At 42.6% G+C, this 24,793-nt stretch overlaps 2 protein-coding genes across 2 annotated transcripts in view; one reads left to right on the top strand and one right to left on the bottom strand.

The window, feature by feature from the left end:
• Window positions 1-284: 284 nt before the first annotated feature.
• Window positions 285-6,679, bottom strand: RAB5IF (RAB5 interacting factor). The gene is made up of 4 exons (XM_060772319.2): window positions 6,452-6,679; window positions 3,846-3,949; window positions 2,641-2,770; window positions 285-1,770 (listed from the first exon to the last, which is right to left on the bottom strand). The coding sequence occupies exons 1-4, from the start codon at window positions 6,608-6,610 to the stop codon at window positions 1,729-1,731; spliced, it is 435 nt and encodes a 144-aa protein (XP_060628302.2). The 5' UTR covers window positions 6,611-6,679; the 3' UTR covers window positions 285-1,728.
• An 11,828-nt stretch (window positions 6,680-18,507) lies between these two features.
• Window positions 18,508-24,793, top strand: part of MYL9 (myosin light chain 9) — a 28,496-nt gene continuing 22,210 nt past the window's right edge. The window contains exon 1 of the mRNA XM_060772318.2: window positions 18,508-18,724. The gene's annotated coding sequence lies outside the window, so the exon portion shown is untranslated. The remainder of the gene's footprint in view (window positions 18,725-24,793) is intronic.

A 24,793-nucleotide genomic window follows, 5' to 3' on the forward strand; every position in this document is an offset into this window, starting at 1 on the left:
AAATAGACAAATTTAACTAAAAGTAGCACAATTTCACTGTAATATAAAACTGATTTTATTTTATTATAACATTGATTTTTATTTTTATTTAATGTATTATTTCTTTGATTTTTTTTGCCAGTCGCTTGCAAATTATGGTTAACTGAGAGTCTACTGAAAAAATTAGGGCAAGGGACATAATCTACATCTTTCTGAAGCCTAATACATTTCTTATGTTGCACTCTGTGCTGAATCTGAAGAAGTGTGCTGAATCCACTTAATCTCATGATAATTTTTTTTAAAAATAGTCTTAAAAGTGCTGCAGCATTACTTTGTCTCCTTTCTTTCTATACCAGAAGAGTGTGTTTGATAAATTGGCAACGGAGATCTTCAACAGCAGTCACTACTATGATTTTTAGCAACAATTGTGCTTCAGCCTTCCCTGTGCTGCAGAATTCTTCTCTAATGTTAGGTCCCCATAGTAATGGGGGAAAAAAAAGATAAAATGGTGTTCAAGATACCATATAGAAAACTACCTTGGGAATTCCAAATATGTCAACATTTTAGATTAGGAAAGAGGCAAGGGAATTCAGAATCCATCCAGTTAAAACTCAAGCAAGGTTCTCTCCATAAGGCAGTTTTACTGCAAAGTTCCTCTTTCATGTTAGATTAAGATTTTAAAAACAGTCTATTCCAAGAAGATGTCAGTCCTAAGCATACCCATGTAGACAAAAATGAATATATAAAATTTTATTTAGACAACATCTATATTTATGATTCATAAGTGTGCTAAACTAGCGTACAGTCAATGTCATTATCTTTGATATCATTATTTAATAATCACAAAGATCAAAACTGAAACTCTAGGTCAACGTACTCTCAGCTCTGGAAGAGTCATAGAAGACAATAGCTGCCTCAATTAATCTATGCTATGTTTCAGTTTCAGAAACCTATCAAGGTCCCCAAATAACTGAGTTCTGAAATACATTTTAAATTAGTTTGTGCATTTAGACTATTGAACTCTGAGGTAGGCACTGAATTAGTTGGCTGTTAAGGTGTTTCTAAATCACTGTGACTGTTCTGCAAGTTCAACAGTCAAGCCAGGTAAGACTAGCATTTTTCATTAAGAAGTCAACATCCCAAGTTTCAGAAACAATCGGATTATGTTTGTAATACTGTACACAACCCAAATCTGAGAAATCCTCAAGGAACCCATTAAAATATTAATACTTAATACAATCAATTAAATCAGATCAATTCTTTAATTTTCTTAAAACAGAGACAACCATCAAACCTATGCTAGATAATAAATTCTGTGGATTTATTTTCCTCCCAAAGGTCCCATGATGTTACAGTTTTTAAAACTGTATCTAGCAAATGGAAGACAAGTCAAAATTTAAATACAGCTCATTCAGAGGACGGTATGACGGGCTCAAATTAATTGACATGGTCACCTTTTTAGGACATCAAATTTTGTTGTTGCCATACTGGATAGTCACAGAAAGGACCAAAAGATTGAATAGTCTTGTATTGTCTGCAAAATATTTGATGGCTTTTTGTGTTCTGGAAAAGCAACATTTTTTAAAATAATCAAGACTGACTCAATTTCTCTTCTCAGAAGGCATATGACTTGACCCATATCCTTGGACCGCAGGTATAAAAGCCATCATATTTTACCTCCCCCCAGTTCAAAGGCTGCATCTTAAAGTGTTCTTCAATCTATTAAGACAATTGATTTGGCTGACTCGGTCAATCATAATGGATGGCAGTGTAGAAGATTATCCAGACGACCTAAAAAAGAACACACAAGAAAGGACATCAACAAGAGACTAGACGTACTAGCTACTAAATCCAGACTGAGAAAATATTTTGTTTTCCTCTTTTTGAATACTAACATACTCAATAGCTATAATCAACTTTTAAGAAGAGTCTATTTGAAACCCACATTTTAGTTAGAAAGAGTGGGACAGTGTAGACTTGTCCCTCTCCACCAGTTTCTGTAATATGAAGTACATACAACAACTCAGGGTAAAAGAGATGGGGTACCAGAAATGTGCTGTTTTATGTATGAAAAAAGTAAAAGGGTATATTTAAAGCTACACAGAGCCACCCGAGTTTAGGGATTAGCTTCTGTTTTAATAAGTGTGAAAAAACATCTAGTTTCAATTATCTTACTAATTTTGTATTTCTGCAGACCAAGAATGGCATTTTGAAAGCAATGCTGGTCCCAATAGGAAACCAAAAGGGAAAAAATGTCAGGGAGCAGACTAAGCCAGGTTTTTCATATGTAGGTAGATTTCGTTATTGGGGGATAGTAATGGCAGTAGAGGAATATTCAGTCTCAAGTCTCTCTCACACACATCATCTTCAATAAGATGCAGTACAGAGAATTAAAGATCTTACTATTTGATCAGTGAGAAAGACACTTCAGTACTCCAATAATAAATGTTTTCAATTTCCAATCTCCATTGTTCCCTGCCATTGACCATTCTCGTTGAAAATGGGAAATGAAGCATTTAGCGGACAAGTTACCACTACCTTTGGGATGGCAGCAGGGACCACAAAAATCACCTTGTAGCATTTTCCCAGATAAAGATTTGTCTATATCTTGAACCTCTTAATGTATGGTAACAACACTCTATAAACAATTAGGATAAATACCAAAAACAGTGCAAAAGATGTCATGAATCCTTCCTTTGTTAGCTCCCATGTTCCGCCATATTCTTCTTCATCTATCTGCTGAAAGCTGCTAAAATAAAGATACAGCACTCCAGCATTTATAAGACAGAATCTGTGGAGGTGAGGAAGAAATAGTATCAGAATGTGTTATCATCATGCCTTTCTCCAAAGATGGGGTTTAAGGCAGTTTACAAAATTTTAAACTGTTCAAGCTTAATAATAATAATAATAATAATAATAATAATAATAATATAAAACTTTATTTATACCCCACCATCTCTCCCCAAGGGACTCGGAACGGCTTATGTGAGGCCAAGACCAACAACACATCAGTAAAAACAACAAGCAATAAGCAAATAGACAATGCAATTAATATAACTCATATATAGATAATAATACACAAAGATTTAAAGGATTTAAAGCATTTACAAAAGCTGAAAAAGAACAACAACGTTATTTTTAACATATCCAAAACAGTTGAAAACACTTCAAAAGAATTTCAAAACCACAATTTCCAGTAAGGACTACACAAAAAGTCTTCAACTACCAATAAAAAGAAAGCAACAAGGGGGCCAACTGGAAACAAGTCCTCACCAATCATAACTGTGAAGGTTGTGAGATTGAGAAAAAGTCCTCCCTACTGATCTTAAAGCTCACACTGGCTTATATGAGGAAATAATGTCTTTCAGATAGTCTGAACCAAGCCATGTTAAGGTTTTAAAGGTTAAAAGTAGTACAGTACTTTGAATTATGTATGGAAACAAACTGGGAACCAACAGACATGTTTCAACAGGTGAGACACATGAACTCAGTTCCAGTCAGCAGCAGCATTTTGGACCTAATGATATTTTAAACTACTTTTCGTTTTAAATCAAAAGCTCTTCTTTTGCTCTAGAAAGTTTCAGAGTATTTGTGAGTACGTCTGTCTGTTTGCATTATTTTACTCCCTCTCCACAGAAACCAAGAGATAAGTCTCTCTTTTTACCACAAATTGTACTTCTGCAGCACCGCAGATTCACAATTTAAAATCTGCTGACACACATCAATGTATAATGCAAATTACATGAGGACTTAATGTCAATATTGAGACACACTCAACTTATGACAACTATTTCAACTTCAACCTGCACCAACTTTTCAGTGTTCAATAGAAGACAAGGAGAAGGAGAACAACAAAAACAACTTACATTGCTATGCCCACAAATCCCTTCAATGGAACAATGCCCCAGATCACTCCCAAAATAACAGCAATGATCTGCCGGAACCAGTAAATCACATCTAGAAATTCATCCTGCAGAAAGGAGGCAAAATCAAAGTTCATAAGATCCATAAATCTAATTCAACATATTTAGCAAAATGCCATTTGTGATCATAGGAAATCTGGACTCGGTTGCTTTGTTCAATAGGAACTTGGAAGCGTTTGAGAGAATAGCCCAAAAAATTGAAAGAAGCAAAAAAGGGAACAGAAGCAGGGAGTGAAAGGTATCACTACTGCAAACTGAGCTGTAATTTTGTACTTTCAAAATGTGAATGTGTATTTCAATATTGTTATGTGTCTTCAATTTGTTTCTGAGTTATGATGACTCTATCACAGGTTTTTCTAGGCAAGACTTGTTCAGAAGGCTGAGACTGTGACTTGCCCAAGGTCACCCAGTGGTGTTCAGTGGCCGAGCAGGGATTTGAACACCAGCCTTCAGAGTTGTAGTCCAAGACTCGACAAACTACATCTTGTTGGCTCTTGTGTACTTTAAGACTTCTGTCCAAAGCTCCCTCAAGAAGCTATTTTCAATCTTCGAGGCTGACATTCAGACAGTCCAATACGGCCTCTCTCTCAGATTGAGAGCCAATACTGGATTCTGCTATCCAGGTTCAAAACTAATCACTGTACCACACTGCATTTCATAGATAACTAGACATAATGTAAAGGGAAAACTTTACCTTTACCTTTTATTGCTTATATATTATGTCTTGTCTTTTTGGTTTCTGCTTATGTATTGTAATTTGATTCTGTTGTGAGCCACCTGAGTCCTTGTGGAGAGGGGCGAGATATAAATTAAGTTGTTTATAGTTGTCATTGTTATTATTATGAGCCCCGGTAGTAAAGTGGGTTAAACCCTTGTGCTGGCAGGACTACTGACTGACAGATCAGTGGTTTGAATCCAGGGAGAGCGGGTTGAGCTCCCTCTGTCAGCTCTAGTTCCCCATGCGGGGACATGAGAAAAGCCTCCCACAAAAGTGGTAAAAAATCAAACATCCAGGTGTCTCCTGGACAATGTCCTTGAACAGCTAACTCTCTCACACCAGAAGTGACTTGCAGTTTCTCAAGATGCTCCTGACACACACACAAAATTATTATTATCATTAATAATACTGCCTGGTGGTACAGTAGGTTAAAATGCTGAGCTGCTGAACTTGCTGATTGAAAAGTCGCAGGTTTGAATCTGGGTAGCGGCATGAGCTCCCACTGTTAGCCCCAGCTTCTGCCAACCTAGCAGTTCAAAAACATGCAAATGTGAGATCAATAGGTACTGCTCCGGCAGGAAGGTAAGGATGCTCCATGCAGTCATGTCAGCCACATGACCTTGGAGGTGTCTACAGACAATGCCGGCTCTTCGGCTTTGAAATGGAGATGAGCACCAACCCCCAGAGTCGGACACGACTGGACTTAACCTTTACCTTTACCTACCTATTATTGTTATTATTATTATTTGTTGTGTTAAAAGCGTCTTGAGAAACTGCAAGTCGCTTCTGGTGTGAGAGAATTGGCCATCTGCAAGGATGCTGCTCAGGCATGTAGCTGGGGGGGGGGCTTGAGGGGCTTCAGCCCCCCCCCCCCTGAAATTCTTATGGTGGTTCGCGAAAAGGCCTTATTGGTGCATTATGTAAACTGTTATGTTTATTCATATCATGATCTGATCAGCATACTCAATATATCCCATATGCATGGGGGTATTGGGGTAATGATATAAAAGGTTTGCTAAGGTAGACCCTCTTTCACTCAGACTCAGCCCCCCCCCCCCGAAACTCACCCCCGCCTGAAAAAACTCAGCCCCCCCCCCCCAAAACGAAATCCTGGCTACGGGCCTGACTCAGATGTTTTGATGTTTTTACCATCCTTTTGGGAGGCTTCTCTCATGTCCCTGCATGAGGAGCTGGAGCTGATAGAGGGAGCTCATCCGCACTCTCCCCAGATTTGAACCTGCGACCTGTCGGTCTTCAGTCCTGCTAGCACAGGGATTATTATTATTATTACTGACACAAAAACACAGTATGTCACAGCTAACGAGATACATATGCTGGATTCCGTATCACAAAATCGAACACGTCCCAAGTGTCTAGGACTGTGTGATGTATTTTCGAAAGATGCGCGCAGATTCAAGTAAGGTGGCCTTTTGATGTTGACAGATTGTGATGATGATGATGATGATTATTATTAAGGCAGCCACAAGTAGGTCTAGCTCAGTCATTCCCAAACTTTGGTCTTGGCGCTGTTTTGGACTTCAGCTCCCAGAATCCTTCATCATTGGCCCAAAAAGCAGAGGCTGCTTGGAGTTGAAGTTCAGAACTTAGCCCAGCGTTTCCCTCTTTGGTCTCCCAGGTTTTTTGGACTTCACTTCCCAGAATCCCTCGTCATTGGCAGAGGCAGCTGGGAATTGGGAGTCCAATAATAATAATAATAATAAAAAATAAACCCAGAGAGAATCGTGGGGGGGGGGGGGGGGGTGGGCGCCTCGCCACTCCTTCATGACCTTTATGACAGTGGGCCTGATGGCGATGTGGCGCTCGGCCTTACCTTGTCCTCCCAGGAGGAGTCGCTCCGCAGCGCTTTGCTCCACAGCGAGGCCCGCAAGGCGCCGCCGCCGCCGCCCCCACCGTTGGCCACCGGGTGATGGTGCTGGTGCGGCTGCGAGGGCGACGTCGGCTCGTCCTTCCGCCGGTGGCCGCCGCTCATCGTCCCCGCAACCAGGCCGCCCACCAGCCGAGCGCGCCGTCGCCACTGGGCACGCGGGCACGCACGCACGCACGCGCCCACCTGAGCCGCTCGGCCAATGGCCTCGCCGCCGCCAGATGCTCTACGGAGCGCGGAAAGAGACAATCCGGAAACGCGTCGCGGATTTTTTCTCCCTGTTTTCTTTTCCAACAGCGCAGACTAGAGGTTGGCAGAGGAGAGACTCCAGAGAGAGAAAAAGAAAGAGAGACACACACACACATACACACAGAGAAAGGATTTTTTTTTTTTTGGGGGGGGGGGGGGGGAACACGGGACTGGATGCTCCTTTCCTATTTGGAGTCAAGGGATACCTCTATACCAGGCCTGGGCAAACTTGGGCCCTCCAGGTGTTTTGGACTTCAACTCCCACAATTCCTAACAGCCTCAAGCCCCAGTTTCCATTCCTCTTGGAGGGCCGGTATATAAATGTAGTAAATAAATAAATAAAATAAATAATAGTATGATAACTGGGTCTGGAAGCTCCGAGTGTTACAGAGATGCCGCATCGCTCCTTCGGGAGCACAGTTTACACAAGAGAAACATAGCTAATGTAGGCCAGGCCGGAGACAGATAATATAGAAGGAATGTAAGAGTTCTTTAATGGTGAAACCCTAACCTAAACTGTAAGCCTAAGCCTAACCCCTTACCCTAACCCAAATCCTAAACCTTACCCAAACCCTAACCATAACCTCTAACCCAAAATGAAACCCTAAACTTTGCCCTTACCCTAACCCTTACCCTAACCGTGAACCGTATCGTAAGCCTAAGCCTAACCCCTTACCCTAACCCAAAGCCTAAACCTTACCCTTACGCTAACCCAAACCGAAACCCTAAACCTTACCCTAACCCTAAACTATACCCTAACCGTAACCCCTAACCCAAATCGAAACCCTAAACCTTGCCCTAACCATTACCCTAACCCTGAACCATACCATAAGCCTAAGCCTAACCCCTTACCCAAACCCTTACCCTAACCCTTATGCTAACCCAAACCGAAACCCTAAACCTTACCCTAAATCATACCCTAACTGTAACCCCTAACCCTTACCCTAACCCTGAACTGTACCATAAGCCTATGCCTAACCCCTTACCCAAACCCTTACCCTAACCCTGAACCGTACCATAAGCTTAAGCCTAACTCCTTACCCTAACCCTTACACTAACCCAAACCGAAACCCTAAACCATACCCTACCCGTAACCCCTAACCCAAACTGAAACCCTAAACCTTGCCCTAACCCTTACCCTAACCCTTACCCTTACCCTGAACCATAAGCCTAAGCCTAACTCCTTACCCAAACCCTCAACTTTGCCCTAATCCTTACCCTAAGCATCCTCTCCTCTCTATCCTTCCTTCGCTCTCACTCTGCTCCCTCTCTTCCCTTATTCACAGCCGCCTTTGCGGCATCTCCGTTACGCTCGGAGCTTCTGGACCCAGCTATCATACTATCACCTTCCTCTTCGTGATTTCCCCATTTTCAGTTCTTGTACAAAGTACATGTCCCTTTTAAATCTTAGCTCAGTTGAAAATTCTTTTGACACTTACTTACTTACTTTGCTTAGATGATCCCTCATTGTCTGAGTAAGATTGTCCTCCACGTTCGGTGTCCTGGCGGTGGGTATGTAGGTAACTGTGGAGCCCTATTCAGTGATGCCCCGTTTTAAAGGTTGGCTTTGAGCCCATCTTTAAAACTCTTTTCCTGTCCTCCAGCATTCTATGTTCCATTCTTGAGTTTGGAGTAGAGCAACAGCTTTGGGAGACAGTGGTTAGGCATTTGGACAATGTGGCCGGTCCAGCTAAGTTGATTGCAGAGGATCATTGCTTCAATGCTGGTGGTCTTTGCTTCTCCCAGCACGCTCACATTTGTCTGCCTGTCTTCCCAAAGATTTGCAGGATTTTTCGGAAGCAACGCTGATGGAATTGTTCCAGGAGTTGCATGTGACATCTGTAGATAGTCCATGTTTCACAGGCATATAGCAGGGTTGGGTAGACAATAGCTTTATAAACAAGAACCTTGGTATCTCTACAGATGTCCCGGTCCTCAAACACTCTGCTTCATTCAGAAAAATGTTTAAACACATAACCCTCTTGTTTAAGATATTTCCCATTTCCCTTCTTCATTGGAAGTTTGAAATTGTGCTTTCAATGTCTCACTTTGAAGAAACTCCCATCTGTAATTAACTCTTTCCTCTTTGAGCATTTCTGACCACAGGATCACCACTGAGATCGAAATTCTTAAAGTCTAGAACATGTATTCTAGCCTTTAAGGAGCCCTTGGTGGTGCAGTGGGTTAAAGTGCTGAGCTGCTGAGCTGCTGACCGAAAGGTTGGCGGTTCAAATCCAGAGAGTGGGGTGAGCTCTCGCTGTTTGCCCCAGCTTCTGCCAACCTAGCAGTTCAAAAACATGCAAATGTGAGTAGATCAATAGATACTGCTCAGGTGGGGAGGTAACGGGCACTCCATGCAGTCATGCTGGCCTCATGACCTTGGAGGTGTCTACAGACAACGTCAGACCTTCAGCTTAGAAATGGACATGAGCACCAACCCCCAGAGTTGGACACAACTAGACTTAATGTTAGGGGAAACCTTTACCTTTAGAACATGTATCTGACTATGCTTGGCTTTCCTTTCTACTGTATAGAACGCACACCAGGGAAACATGGTCATGCCTACCTAAGGTTCCTGTCACTTTCATCCCATTGACCAAATCAGATCTAAAATAACTGACCCCTTGCTGCCTCTTCTACCTTCTGGAGAATGAAACTGTTTGCAAGACAAGTCAGGACTTTGTCAGCTAACAACAACAACCCCCACTTTTGTCCTTGAGTGGCCTGAAGCCAGAACAGAATGGCAAGGGAGAGAAAATGTAACAGAATTTGAAAAATGTGATAAATGCTACCTTATCGTTCTACTAGGGCTTACAGTGTGGGAATGTAGACCTTGTACTCCAAAACATCTAGGCAGACAAAATTCCCATACCTCTGGCCAATTTTATGCACAAATGCTTAAAAGTAATTCTGGTAATAATTTAGGACAGGATGGGAATGGTACATTCTATAGAGGGCCTATTTGACAAAAGTATCCCATGTATCAATATAAAACCTTGTTTAGTATAACCAATTTAAGGAGTTTTACTCTGTCCTTTAGTTCTATTCCAAGGTGATTTACCAAAATAGTTTTAGTACAACATAACCAGCTGATAGCCATAGTATCATAAAAAAGGAACACAAACCAGTCAGCAAGATTAAAATTTTGTCTTTAAAGCAAATAAAATAAAATAAACAGGGAAGCTTTTATCTGACACTAAAACATCCATATCTCCATCACTGCATTTGCAATACTGAGAATCTCCAGTAGTCTGTGCTTCAAAGAAAAAGAAGGCTTTGTATTCTGTCCTTCAAAGTAACAAAGACTAAACCATTTCTGATTTTTGTATGTTACATTTGTTATAAATAGATACTAGAACCAAAACTGTAGATCCGACAAAAGATGTTTTGAAACAATTGTATCATATTGGCACAGAGTTGCAGACTGTGTACAGTTTCCTGCTGAGCATACTGTCAATCTACATTGGTGGGTGATGCATAACGGACTTTAGGCTATTGCCAGAGTCTGGGTATACAAGTATGTTGTATTGATGTAGACGTTTCCAAAGCAGATAGTTTAGTACAAGAAGCAGAAGTACATAGAAGGAAGAGAAATAGATCTTTAAACCACTATAAAAGAGAACAGTAGTTCAAAATGTTTGAGCAGGCTTCTTCCCAAAAACCAATATGCCACATAAAATGAAACAGCCAAGCCATGTAAGGAAAAAATTATGAATCTTCTAGGGACCATTTGAAAACTTCTTCCACAAGTGTTGATTTTTCTTCCTTTTCCAAGACTCCACTTTTCTTATAATTTCCATTTTAGTGATGTACATGTGAACTAAGCTTATTTATTTGCCCTATTTCTGTTTGCTTGTTCAGTCATACTCAGTAAAGGATCATGGAGGCAGCTGCTGTTTATCTTGCCCGTTGAAGGTGAGATGCTCACCACTACAGTAAGATTGGCTAGAATTCTATTCTTTCCAAGCCCAATAGTTATTGTATTTTTTTATTACAGACATCCTACTGTGTTTCTCTAATACTTGTTGAGCATTCTTTTAAAATCTTTCTAAAAACATTTCAGCTAGACAGAAGACAAAAATTAAAGGGCACAGCTGGTCAGACTTTAAAAATGACTGTCTTTGTCAGAGGATCCATGGAACCAGGAACACCACAGTTTATATGACTCCACAAGAGTTTTTGGGTTTTTTTTAGCTCCTTAGATGTTTCCTGGACCCCGTGTCCACTCTCCTCTCTGTAGAACAAAGCCATGTTTTCCATAACATCTTGTCCTGCACCCCCATCCCACTGGCATTGCTAAAGCGAGTTTGACAATTTAACAGGAAAAGTTCTGATTAATCTTTTCCAGCTGCTTTTAAAATGGCCCAGTTTTTTCCCCTCCCCACTCCATTGTCCTCAGCTTCCTTCAGTTGCTGCCAACGGAGTTCAGAAGTCTCGTTTGCACTCAACTAATTCTGTAAGGAGGAAATTAGAGGAGGTGGAAAAATCTTGGTCATCTCAGTGGGCTCAAAAAAAAAACCCCAAAACAAACAAACTTCTCCATCTGTGCCTAGCTTGAATGTTTAATTATTTTTGCCATCTTGACCATATTGTGATGTTGTTTGGCCATACCTGTTCCAGTTTGTATCTCTGAAATGCAGTCAACTTCTGCTAATGGAATGAAGTATCTTGTTTCAGATAGCAAATGTCTTAGCCCTGTTTGCCGCTATTAAAAAAGGATGGGAAAATATGGGAGTTGCATCTCCCAGCAGCTTTCCAAATTGTTTTGGGCCAGCTATCACTGCTGGTAGTTGCGAGTCAATAACATCTGAAGAGCCACAAGATTCCCACTCTGCATTAAGCCTAGAAATCTGTTTCCTACTGAATGTAGGCAGTTCCCTAATTCTGAATGGGGCTCTTCCATTATGTTCCTTTACCACAAGATGGCAGAAAGGTCTCATCTTCTGCTGCATTTACAGTAGTCTGTTTATCCTGTCTTACTCTGACTGGGAGGCTGTCTAAGGACTGCAAATACTGCCATTAGGAATATAAGAAAAAGCACTGGTGGTTTACAATAGTTGCTTGATCCACTTCTCTCTCAGTGGAAACATCACTCCAAAAATTCTCAATGTGTTTCAGCCCTGATCTGTAGTGAAATATGAAAGCTATGAAACTTGTAACTGTAATTACAAAGGGCCAAAGTCAAAACTTCATGGGGGGTTCAACACAAAAGTAATGACACAAAAAATCTGGGCTGTGGATTGTTTTCTCCACATTTGGGGTGGGGGGGACACACCTGAAAAATCAGTTACTGCTAACTGCCACCAAGTCAATTTTGAAAGATCTCCAAGTCACCAGGAGTGCATCTTCGCTGCAAAATTAATGCAATTTGACATAACTTTAACTGCCATGAAAACAAAACTATGGAATTCTGAGGTTAATCATTTGTAATTAGACAGAAAAGGCTAAAAGTTCTTTTAAAACAACAACTTCCATAGCATTGATCCATGGCAGTTAATGAGATGTTTGTTGTTGTTGTTGTTCCTTCGTTCAGTCATTTCCGACTCTTTGTGACCTCATGGACCAGCCCACGCCAGAGCTCCCTGTCAGCCGTCACTACCCCCAGCTCCTTCAAGGTCAATCCAGTCACTTCAAGGATCCCATCCATCCATCTTGTCCTTGGTCGGCCCCTCTTCCTTCCTCCTTCCATTTTCCCCAGCATAATTGTCTTCAGCCGAATCTCTTTCTCTGCTATTTTAAAACCATTGCTCTCTTGCGCTCTGGTCTCTAGACCAGCAGAAAGTCAGCCCCCCACCCCCTGCTTCCTCCTCAATGGGACACCCTTTTAAATCTTGAAACATGGTTTTTGTGTTCCCTCTCTACCTTCTATTCTCCCAGCTAAACATCCCTGAGGAGGAAAGAAGGGAGAAAAGGGGGAGGAGAGAGGGAAGGGGGAACAAAAGAAGGAAGGAAGGAAGGATGAAAGGGTGGAAGGGAAGGAAGGGTGAAAGGAGAATGAAAGAGATAAGGAAGGATGGGGAGGAAGGAGGAAGGAAAGAGAGAAGGAAGAAAGGATAGGATGGCGTGAGAAAGGGGGGTGTGTGTGAAAAAAGAGCCCAAGGGGCCACATCTGGGCCCTGGTTTCCCTATCATTAGCAGTCCTGTTCAGATCTTGCAGACTTGGGACCATAGGACTGCCCCCTTCCCCAAAATCAGCTTTCTTCACTGTTTTGCTTCTATTCATAGAAATTAGAAATATGATGGCACAATAATTACTTTGGTAAATAGTTTTACACTTCAGGATCATGATTTCTATATTGACCATTGGGTGATATTTTTATACTGGTGATTATGGGCAAAATCTTTATTGACTTAACATGATGAATTTATATTCGATGTCAAGTGAGATCTAAATTGGTCCTCAGGTGATTTCTCATAAAAATTTATAAAGAAAGTAAGAGTGACTACTCTTAATGGTTATTTAGATATGAATTACACAAAGCATCCCTGTTGAAAAGAGGTAGTTTCTCAGTGGGTTTACGAACTGATACCTAGTGAATTCTATATAATGGTACTTATGACTGCCATAAGTTGGAAACAATTTAAAGGTATACAACCACAGTAATAGCAGCTCAAAAATAATCACAAACTCATTTTCAGTCCTACAGCTTCAGTTAGACTAATAGCCCAATTCCCATGCATTTTCTCCCATTATTGACATTCTGAATAGAAAGTTGGTGGTATCATAATTTTTAGGAGATTCAGGAAGTGACTGGAGAAGAAGAGGAAACAATCTACACCTTTACCCCTTAGCAGTGTGAAGGGTCTGGAGCAATGGCTGCACGTGAGCCTATCTGGATGAACAAGTTTAAAGTTTTACACAAAGAGCTCAAGCAGAGCAGCGTTATTTTTGAAACTTGATATAATTTGCCCTTTGTCTGGGTTCTGATGAAGCACACTGTTTCTTTAGATTCAAGGCTGCAGAGTTCAGACTAGGAGCTTAAAGATAAGGTGTCTTTGATCCCACCCACCACTGGTATGCGCCCCCAACCCCACCTCTTAGCCAGGAGGGAACGCAACCCTCCTACTGAAAAATGATCCCACCATCCTGTTGAAGCTCTAATAAATAAGTTGTGAATGGATGAGACAACCCAGGCAAACCTACAGAAACAAGAAAACATATCCTCCCACATTGCACAGAAGAAAACTGGAACTTAAGTGACCGAGCAGCATCAAAGTGTAGTCAAGATGGAAAAAGTTATAGTTAAGTATTGGCTTTATAGACATAACAAATAAACCAAATAATTAACATGACACAGGTAAACAAGGAAGACAATAACAAATCAGGCTTCCTGTGGCTGTGTCCTGCTTGAAAAATTAACATGCAAAGTAAGATTAATGAGAGGAGAAACAAAAGAGAATTTATTTGAAACTAAATGGAACCCATTTATTAGTTTTATAGGTCATTGGCATTGGTGCAACTGAGATTCTGGGTAAATGAGTAGGGGAAGATATGACTATTAAAATAGACAATTAAGTAGAGGAAAATGTGTAAGTAAAAGAATAGACAAAGGATTGACAGGGAAGAATTCTGTATAAGTTTCTGATTGGGGGAAGGGGAGGGCAAATGAGATAGAAGCAAGATTTGAGATCATGGTTTATTTTTACACTGTTGTATTGAAAATATTCCTGGAAATGGCAAAAATTGTTAATGAGGAAGAACACGCAAATGAGCACCGGTTTGCTTTCACCTGGGAAGGGCAAAATGCTGCCCCCTTCTTTCCTCTTCCCCTGAATTAATTGATGTGAAGCACTTTTGCACTTCAAACTCCATTTGCAGTAAGGAAAGTAGACAAAGAAGAAATGGGGACATTTTAAAAACAGCTGAAAAAAGTGGGATAATAGAGGATTAATTTGGGACAGTTAGAGGATATGAAAAAGATGACACAGAGCTTCTCTTTGATTTAATTCACACTTTCTGAAATTTAATGTTTTGGCTACCTGCCGACTATCCAGCCAACATGGCCAATGCTACCTGGGGATCTGGACCTTCCAAAACAAATGTCATGGGATACTGATGACAGGAGTCAGTCTCCTTCATGACAATGCGCGTCCGCACACCACTCATGCAACATAAGAGTTGTTGACTTCATTTGGTTGGGATGTTTTAAGCTACCACTCTCGCACCCAGTGACTATCATCTGTTCACTAAATTGAAGGAACATCTTGGTGAAAAACACTTTTCTGATGACGATAGGGTGAAAATCACAGTGTCAAATTTGCTGAAAAAGGCAGAGGGAAACTTCTATGACACAGGCATCAAAAACTCATCCCATGGATGACAAAATGTATTGAAACAAATGGTGATTATGTGGAAAAATAATGTAAAACCTATGCTACAATCTTGGTAAGTTTTATTAAAATATATTCATTCTTTGTATTAAAAAAAATTGTAACCTTCCTTTCTGGATAACCCTCGTACTTGTAAGTTTGTGATGTTTAAAGATGTTCTTCATTTTAAATATTGGATTGTTCTTTTATTTATTTATTGCATTACAAATAAGATCAGTGCAGGAATACAGGGAACATACCACCCCTCTGTTATGTGAGCTCCACTGGCTGCCAGTCCACTTCTGAGGACAATTCAAAGTGCTGGTCTTGGCCTATAAAGCCCTATATAGTTCTGGCCCAGCTTACCTGTCTGAATGTACCCCCCTCTACATCCTGTCTCTGCATCTAAGATTGTCCAGGGAGGCCCTGCTCTCAGCCCCACCCTCTTTGCAAGCGCATTTGGTGGGGATGAGAGACAGGGCCTTCTCGGTGGTGGTCCCCCACCTATGGAAAGCTCTCCTTAGCGAAATTAGGTCAACTTCATCCCTCCTCTCTTTTAGAAAGAAGCTCAAAACATGGTTTTGGGTCCAGGCTTTGGACAGTAGGTTTGGCAGTATTCACAATGCTTGAACTCTGACAATGAAACGCTTTGGTCTGAGTCATCAGTTGCTAAATCAGATTTGGACTTGGCTATATGATGAATAATAATGCTTTAATGTATTTTAATCCAATGGATTTTAACGTATTTTAATCTAATGCTTTTTCTCATTTATAATGTTGTTGTGATGTGTTTTATATGTTGTCGGCATCGAATTGCTGCTGTGGTAAGCCACCCTGAGTCCCCCTATGGGGGTTGAGAAAGATGGGGTAAAAATGTTGGAAATAAATAAATAAAAAATTCAAACTATTGTCTGACCCATCAACAGTCTTAGGAATTGTGAACCTGCTCTCTGCTTAAAAAGTTTGAGTACTCCTGAGCTAAGAATTTAAAAGCAGTGCTATTGGACAGGCATGGGCAAACTTTGGCCCTCCGGGTGACCACCAATTACAATGCAGCCTGAGCCCTGCCACATGCACAATGGAGGACCTTCTTATAGCAACACCAGAGGCACTCCCAGTGGCCAGCTACTGGTCAAAGGACATTTAATATAATGCCAAGTTTTCAAACTGTGTTTTGTTGTTGTTGTTGTTGTTTGCTTTTTAAATACACTACACTGTAGTAGTAGTAATAATAATAATAATAATAACAACAACAACTTTATTTTTATACCCCACCACTATCTCCCCTAAGAGCCGCCGCAAACTAGGTTCCTGCGGGAGAAAACCTTGCTAGGTCGTCCCTGACGTCATGAGCCTGCGCCTCTCGCCCCGCCCCTTTCTCCGCCCCTTTCTCTTTGCCAGCGTGGTTTTTCCTTTGCTAGGGCAGCATTGCCCGCATTTTCTCTCAGTTGAATTCTGCCAACTGAGAGAGTATGCTGGCAATGCTGCCCTAGCAAAGGAAAAACCACACTCGCACGGAGAAAGGGGCGGAGAAAGGGGCGTGGTGAGAGACGGAGTCTCGTGATGTCAGGGACGTGCTAGCAAGGTTTTCTCCCACAGGAACCTAGTTTGCGACGGGTCTTAGGGACTTGGGGCGGCTTACAAGGGCAAGTCCAACAGTGAGTGCCTGTCTGATCTCCCTAGGGAGTGAGTTCCAGAGCCAGGGGGCCACCACCGAGAAGGCCTTCTCCCTCGACCCCACCAACCGCACTTGGGACGGTGGCAGAAGAGAAAGCAGAGCCTCCCCAGATGATCTCAGGGTGCACATTGTTTTGTAAGGGAAGATGGGATCACGAAGATAGGTTCACTCCTGATATGGCTGTTAGGAATTGTAAGAGTTTAAGTCCAAAAAACCTGGAGGACCGAAGTTTGCCCATACCTGCTATAGATGGTTGACTCCATGGATATGGAGACCCAGTTATAATACAAAAAAATAAAAGATTCCCTGATACTTGCAGTACCTCTCCCCGCCAGAAGGGGAGCCCCGTGCGATGGGTGCAAAGATGGTCCCAGCTGGCTCTTGTGAAACAAAAACAAAACTTTGGCCAACTATAGTTGTATCTTATACCAGGGAACTGCGGGGAAGGCAATAGTGTTAGGAATTGGAAGATATTTCTGTTAGGAATGAAATGCAAAGATACAGAATGGGGGGATGCATGGCTTGAGAGCAGTAAGTGTGAAAAAGATCTTGGGGTCGTTGTGGACAACAAGTTAAACATGAGCCAACAATGTGATGCGGTGGCAAAAAAGCCAATGGGATTTTAGCCTGCATCAATAGGAGTATAGTGTCTAGATCCAGGGAAATCATGCTACCCCCCTATTCTGCCTTGGTTAGACCACACCTGGAATATTGTGTCCAATTCTGGGCAACACAGTTGAAGAGAGATGCTGACAAGCTGGAATGTGTCCAGAGGAGAGTGACTAAAATGATCAAGGGTTTGGAGAACAAGCCCTATGAGGAGCGGCTTAAAGATCTGGGCATGTTTAGCCTGTAGAAGAGAAGGCTGAGAGGAGATATGATAGCCATGTATAAATATGTGAGAGGAAGTCATAGGGAGGAGGGAGCAAGCTTGTTTTCCGCTGCCCTGGAGACTAGGACGCTAAACAATGGCTTCAAACTACAATAAAGGAGATTCCATCTGAACATTAGGAAGAACTTGCTGACTGTGAGAGCTGTTCAGCAGTGGAACTCTCTGCCCTGGAGTGTGGTGGAGGCTCCTTCTTTGGAAGCTTTTAAACAGAGGCTGGATGGCCATCTGTCGGGGGTGCTTTGAATGCAATTTTCCTGCTTCTTGGCAGGGGGTTGGACTGGATGGCCCATGAGGTCTCTTCCAACTCTTTGATTCTATGAATTGTACGAGTTGAACTCCAAAAGACCTGGAGGGCCAAAGTTTGTCTATGCCTGCTATAGATGTTTGAATCCATGGATATGGAGGCCCAACTATAATACAAAAAGTAAGAGTCCCGGATACTTGCAGTACCTCTCCCCGCCAGAAGGGGAGCCCGTGCGATGGGTGCAAAGATGGTCCCAGCTGGCTCTTGTGAAACAAAAACAAAACTTTGGCCAACTATAGCTATACACCAGGGAACTGCAGGGAAGGCAATAGCGGGTGGGTTGGGGGAAAAATGCCACCCATGCCATTGCCCTCCCTGTTTTTCCCTGTTTCCAAATGCCATGGTTGGAACTCCATCGGGAGGGAGCTTGGCCCTTGGCTTGTAGCCTTATAAAGGAAGGGGCCGGGGCCGTGGGCTTGGGATGCTTCCTGGGCTCTGCTCTCGCAAGCCCTCCCCGGAGACCTTTGCATCTATATAAGGCCAAAGCCGCTCTCCCCGCCTCCCGCGGGCTTGTTCCTGGGCGCGGATGCTCTCGGCTCCATCCTCCCGCATCCGACGCGCCACAGCTGGGCTGCTGCCACCACCGCCGGGCTCCGCATTCCTTCGCCTTCTATGGCCAAATCCTTCGGGGTGGGAGGGATCCGCTCGCTCGGGGAGAAGCGCTCCTCTCCATTGGCCGCTCCTGCCCAAACTCCGGGAGGCTCAGCCCGCTCTTGGTGCCTCGTCCTCTCTCCGACGCTCCTTCTCGGCTCCCCGAGGGATCCCCCCAGTTTGCCTCTGGCTCAGGTAAGAGGGTCTCCTTTCCCCTTAAGACGCTCCAAACCTTCTTGGGCTAAAGGAAGCGAGGATGGAGGTCAGAACCTCTTGTTGCCCCAGCACAGTGGGTCTCAACTCTCCTAATGCCGCCACCCCTTCCTACAGCTCCTCATGTTGTGGTGACGCACAACCATAACATTGGGTTGTTGTAGGTTTTTTGGGCTATATGGCCATATTCTGGAAGCATTCTCTCCTGACGCTTCGCCTGCAACTATAGCAAGCATCCTCACAACCTCTGAGGATGCTTGCCATAGATGCAGGCGAAACGTCAGGAGAGAATGCTTCTAGAACATGGCCATATAGCCCGAAAAACCTACAACAACCCAGTGATTCCAGCCATGAAAGCCTTCGACTACCATTATTTTTGTTGCTACTTCACAACTGTAATTTTTGCTATTATTATGAATCATAATGTAAATATCTGATATGCAAGATGTATTTTCACCCACTGGGAATTGTAGTTGCGCACAGTGAATGCAAACAGTGATGGATCTGGACCAAACTTAGCATGTGTACTTGATATGCCCAAATTTGAATACTGGTGGGTTTTGAGGGGAATTAGCCTGGATATTTTGGAGTTGTAGGTACTGGGATTTATAGTTCATCTACAAACAAAGAGCATTCTGAACTCCACCAATGGTGGAACTGAACCAAACTTCGCACACACAGCTCCCATGGCCAACAGAAAATACTGGAAGGGTTTGGTGGGCACTGACCTTGACTTTTGGAGTTGTAGTTCACCTACATCCAGAGAGCACTGTGGACTCAAACAATGATGGATCTGGACCAAACTTTGCACAAATCCTCAATATGTCCAAATGTGAACACTGGTGGAGTTTGGGGAAAATAGATGTTGACATTTGGGAGTTGTCGTTGCTGGGAATTATCATTCACTTATAATCAAAGAGCATTCTGAACCCCACCAATGATAGAATTGGGCCAAATTTCCCACACAGAACCCCTAAGACCAGCAGAAAATACTGTGTTTTCTGATGGTCTTTGGCAACCCCTCTGACACTTCCTCATGACCCCCCCCCCCCAGGGTCCCAACCCCCAGATTGATAAACACTGCCCTAGCAGATCTTTCAGTCTAAAAGATGCTCTCCACCCTGGCTTGTATGACCTATTGCTTTCATTAGTCCCCAACATAGGAAACTCCCTTATACTAAGCTTCCCTTCCTTTATTTCTAACTTAAGGCACATCCACACTGTGGAATTAACACAGTTTGATACCACTTGAAACTGCAGTGGCTCAAGGCTATGGAATCCTGGGAGTTCTAATCTTCCACAAAACCTTTTGCCTTCTCTTTCAAAGAGTGTTGGTGCCTCACTACAACTCTCAGGATTCCATAGCATTGAGGCACTGAAGTTAAAGTGGTGTCAAAGTGCATTAATTCTGCGCTGTAGATGCACCCCATAGTGTTGTTTACAGTAGAGTTTTTGGAGCGCACATCTCATCACCATTCATCATATGGTCTGTGCCTCATGGGAACATTGGTCTAAAATGGGCCTGGGCAAACTGTGGCCCTCCAAGTGATTTGGATGCCAACTCCCATGATTCGTAACAGCCTCGGGCCCTTTCCTTTCCCCCCTTGACTGTTTAAGGTCGTTTTAGACCAGGCCTGGGCAAACTTGGGCCCTCCAGGTGTTTTGGATTCCCAACTCCCACAATTCCCAACAGCCTCAGTCCCTTTCCTTAAGCAGCTGAGCAGGGAAAGGAAAGGGTCTGAGGCTGTTAGGAATTGTGGGAGTTGGAGTCCAAAACACCTGGAGGGCCCAAGTTTGCCCAGGCCTAGTCTAAAACATTGAAAATGCAATCTGGTGTTCTTTGCATGTTTTTAATTATGGTTGCTGTTATTGTTGCCAGTCATACGCAGCGTGGGCTAAGCTGATAGGAACTGTAGTCCAAAGGATCTGCTGGGTGTCACACTACCTACTTTTCAGTTTCTGACTTGCTGGAATATCCACAACTGGGCTGAAGCTTTAGAAACAGGACTACAATTAGGATCAAAACAATGATGTGTATCTCTGGTTTGAGAACAGTGGGTCTTTTAAAAGGGGACATAATCTGTCCTATATGGTCTGTTCTCTTACTTTTAAAAATAAGACATTTTTTGAAAGAATCACTGCAAACTTTCATACTCTCTCGCCCTATGATTCCATTTTAACTGCCATGGCTGCTTCCCATGGAATGGGCTTTATAGTTTAGTGAGGCACTGGAACTTTCTGGCAGATAATTCCAAATCCCCCTCTTTGAGCTGCAAATCCCAAGTTTCCATGCGATACTATCTGCCATATAATTGTGCTATAATTATGTCCTATGTAAAGGCCCTCAGCTAAGCCTTGTGCTTAAAGTTATACATGCAAGAGCTTTTCACTCACATTCAAGTAAACGAATGCCTTATCCAGAGCCCCCCCCCCGCCCCCGGTGGCGCAGTGGGTTAAACTGCTGAGCTACTGAATTTGCTTACCGAAAGGTTGAGCTCCCGCTGTTAGCCTTAGCTTCTGCCAACTTAGCAGTTCAAAAACATGTGGCATGAACTCCCACTGTTAGCCCCAGCTTCTGCCAACCTAGCAGTTCGAAAACATGCAAATGTGAGTAGATCAATACGTACCGCTTCGGCAGGAAGGTAACGGCACTCCATACTGGCCACATGACCTTGGAAGTGTCTATAGACAATGCCAGCTCTTCATCTTAGAAATGGAGATGAGCACTAACCCCCAGAGTTGGACATGACTTGACTTAATGTCAGGGGAAAACCTTTACCTTTACCTAATGCCCTATCCAGAATTAAACCAAACAGGCATCCAGTCTGTTCTTCAAGTTTTCCAATGAAGGATATCCTCTCTCCATCAACTTCTAGCATCAAACCGCTCCTACCATTAAGGTAAAGGTTTCCCCTTGACGTTAAGTCCAGTCGTGTCTGACTCTGGGGTGTGGTGTTCATCTCCATTTCTAAGCCGAAGAACTGCTGTGTGGCCGGCATGCCTGCATGGAGTGCCGTTACCTTTCTGCTGGAGGGGTACCAATTGATCCACTCACATGTGTATGCTTTCAAACTGCTAGATTGGCAGAAGCTGGAGCTAACAGCGGGAGTTCACTCCACACCTTGGATTTGAACCACCAACCTTTCCGACAACAAGTTCAGCAGCTCAGTGGTTTAACCTGCTGCAGCACCAGGGGCTGGAATAAGAAAAACAAATGGAAGTCCTCTGAAGAAGCAGATCCCTTTATTACATGCTTCATCCAGGCCAGACATCTGTCGGTTTTACCTTTGGAACCTCGTGGCTCAATGCTGCGAAATCATGGGACTTGTAGTTTTGTGGGGCATCAGCATTCTTTGACAGAGAAGGTTAAAACTACAACTCCCATAATTCCACAACATTCAGTCTTAAAGTGGCATCAGACTGCATTAATTCACCCTGTAGATCAGGCATGGGAAAACTTGGGCCCTCCAGGTGTTTTGGACTTCAACTCCCACAATTCCTAATAGCTGGTAGGAATTATTGGGAATTGCATTAGGTAGGCTGTTAGGAATTGTGGGAGTTGAAGTCCAAAACACCTGGAGCGCCCAAGTTTGCCCATGTCTACTGTAGATGCATCTCTGGTTTTTTGTAGACATAAATAGGATTGCACTCCACATTCAGATATACAAAATGCTTCAGATTCCTTGACCAATGTGGATTTCATGAGAAGCAATAGTTTTCAAATGCTGTGTCCAATGCTCAAACCACTGCATCATGATGGGTCAACAGAACACTTCTTAATTCTGAACATTCTCAAAAATTGTATCTTTAATAGCACTAGAAAGGTTCCAAAGTTGACAGAAGCCTGGAAAAGCTGAGCTGAGCCCTGTTATATGCAGTTGATGTTTTGTGTACTTGATGTGGTTCTGGGGGTGGGAAAATGAATTTGCTCCCTATTGGTTGCTTCTCCTGCCTCCATTTCAAAGCTTGGAAAGCGTACCTTCTGGACGACAGTTCCTAGAATAATCCAGCCTGCATGGCTAACCTCCAAAAGTTGTTTTTCCAAACCGTGTTCCTATTGCATTTCATTGGATTAATTATAACTCATCTTTCCCCTAAAGCTAGAACTCAAGGCATCTTAAAAAGCAAAGTAGAAATGCATATAATAGATTACAATCCTTAATGATGGGTGCTATGGATGATAGGAGTTGTAGTCCAAGAACGGAGGGGGAGGCAGTGATTCTTTAGGATATTGTTATTCAAAAATACATTTCTTGTTGCTGTGTGCATCTAACACATTTCTGGAAATAATTGCAGGTTTTTCTTGGGAAGATTTATTCAAAGGGGGGGGGGGTTGCCTTTGTCTTTCTCTGAGGTTGAGAGAGTGTGACTTATCCAAGGTCATATATTGAGCCAAGCAAGGATTTGAACCCTAGTCTCCAGTGTCATAGTCCAGCACTCAGGTCACTATACCATTCTGGCTCTCAAATGCATTTAAAGCAGTGTTTCTCAACCTGAGGATTGCAAGGGAGTATCAGAGGGTCACCAAAGACCATATTTTCTGACCATATTTTCTGTTGGTCTTGGGGAATCTGGGTGGGAAGTTTGGCCTAATTCTATCGTTGGTGGGGTTCAGAATGCTCTTTAATTGTAAGTAAACTATAAATCCCAGCAACTACACCTCCCAAATGTCAAGGTCTGTTTTCCTCAAACTCCACCAGTGTTCACATTTGGGCATATTGAGTATTTGTGCCAAGTTTGGTCCAGATCTATCATTGTTTGAGTCCACAGTGCTCTCTGGATGTTGGTGAACTACCACTCCAAAAGTCATGGACAATGCCCACCAAACCCAGTATTTTCTGTTGGTCATGGGAGTTCTGTGTGCCAAGATTGGTTCAATTCCATCATTGGTAGAATTCAGAATGCTCTTTGATTGTAGGTGAACTATAAATCCCAACAACTACAACTCCCAAATGAAAAACTCAATCCCCCCCACAACCCCACCAGTATTCAAATTTGGGCATATCGGGTATTTGTGCCAAATTTGGTCCGGTGAATAAAAATACATCCTGCATATCAGATATTTACATTATGATTCATTACAGTAGTGAAATGTGAAGTAGCAACTAAAATAATAGTATGGTTGGGAGTCACCACAAACTGAGGAACTGTGTTAAGGGGCTGTAGCACAGGAAGGTTGAGAAACACGGATTTAAAGTGTCTTAAAAACTATTTGAATCATATCCATGAGAAAATAACACATACATGGTTACACAATGCACTAAAGAAAGCCCTTTTCTTGAAAAACAATCAGGTTCTTAATCTCCAACTCCCCCCCTCCAAAAACAAACAAACATATAGGGAGGCTCCGATGAAATGAGGAGTGAAAAAGCAAACATTGATGCCAACCTGATGGATTCAATGTGACAGATCCTTGCCTTACTGGGAAATATTTATCTCCAGTGATTAAAATAGGTGTGTGTTTATGTATGGAGGGGAGTGGAAAGGGAGAAATAAATTGGATCTAGAAAATATGCAGCAGACTTTGAACATTCCCAGTAGCAATATCCACTGCACCATCAAGCATGAAACCCGTTTCTTATTGATGAATTGCTGTCATTTCATGTATTTCAATTTAAAAGAGTGTGTCCCTGGAGAGGAGAATGTGTGAAATATGATGATCAGAAAGCCAGGCAAAGGTTTAGCTCTTTGTGACATTCCTCTCCAATCTGGTGCCTTTCCCATCACAAGGTCTCAGACTACAATCCTTAATGAAGTGTGCTATGGATGATAGGTGTTGTAGTCCAAGAAATGAGGGGGAGGCAGTGGTTCTTTAGGAGACTGCTGTTCAAATGGCATATCTTGGGCTAGGGCTGGTCTATAAAAAAAATGGCTGCTAGTTCACAGAGGGTTTCCAGGAAAGGAAGAACCTAAATCACAAAATCTCATTTGAATATATGAGGCTTAGGCAGCAGCAATTTTTAATGAACTGGGTGCTGAATCTGCTATGAAGAACTGTTGAAAGCTGAGGCCTCCTTGGATCAATAAACAATGCTGTGCCTCTTTCTTCAA

Source organism: Anolis sagrei, chromosome 4, assembly GCF_037176765.1.
Source record: "Anolis sagrei isolate rAnoSag1 chromosome 4, rAnoSag1.mat, whole genome shotgun sequence".
NCBI classification, from domain to species: domain Eukaryota; kingdom Metazoa; phylum Chordata; class Lepidosauria; order Squamata; family Dactyloidae; genus Anolis; species Anolis sagrei.

What these genes read in the sequence shown, in the direction of transcription:
- RAB5IF (XM_060772319.2), bottom strand. Translation starts at nt 6,610, where the DNA reads ATGAGCGGCGGCCACCGGCGGAAGGACGAGCCGACGTCGCCCTCGCAG. An exon ending in ACTCCTCCTGGGAGGACAAG is followed by an intron (nt 3,950 to 6,451) that starts GTAAGGCCGAGC and finishes TCCTTTCTGCAG; the next exon opens with GATGAATTTCTAGATGTGAT. An exon ending in CATCTTTTGCACTGTTTTTG is followed by an intron (nt 1,771 to 2,640) that starts GTATTTATCCTA and finishes GTTCTTTTTTAG; the next exon opens with GTCGTCTGGATAATCTTCTA.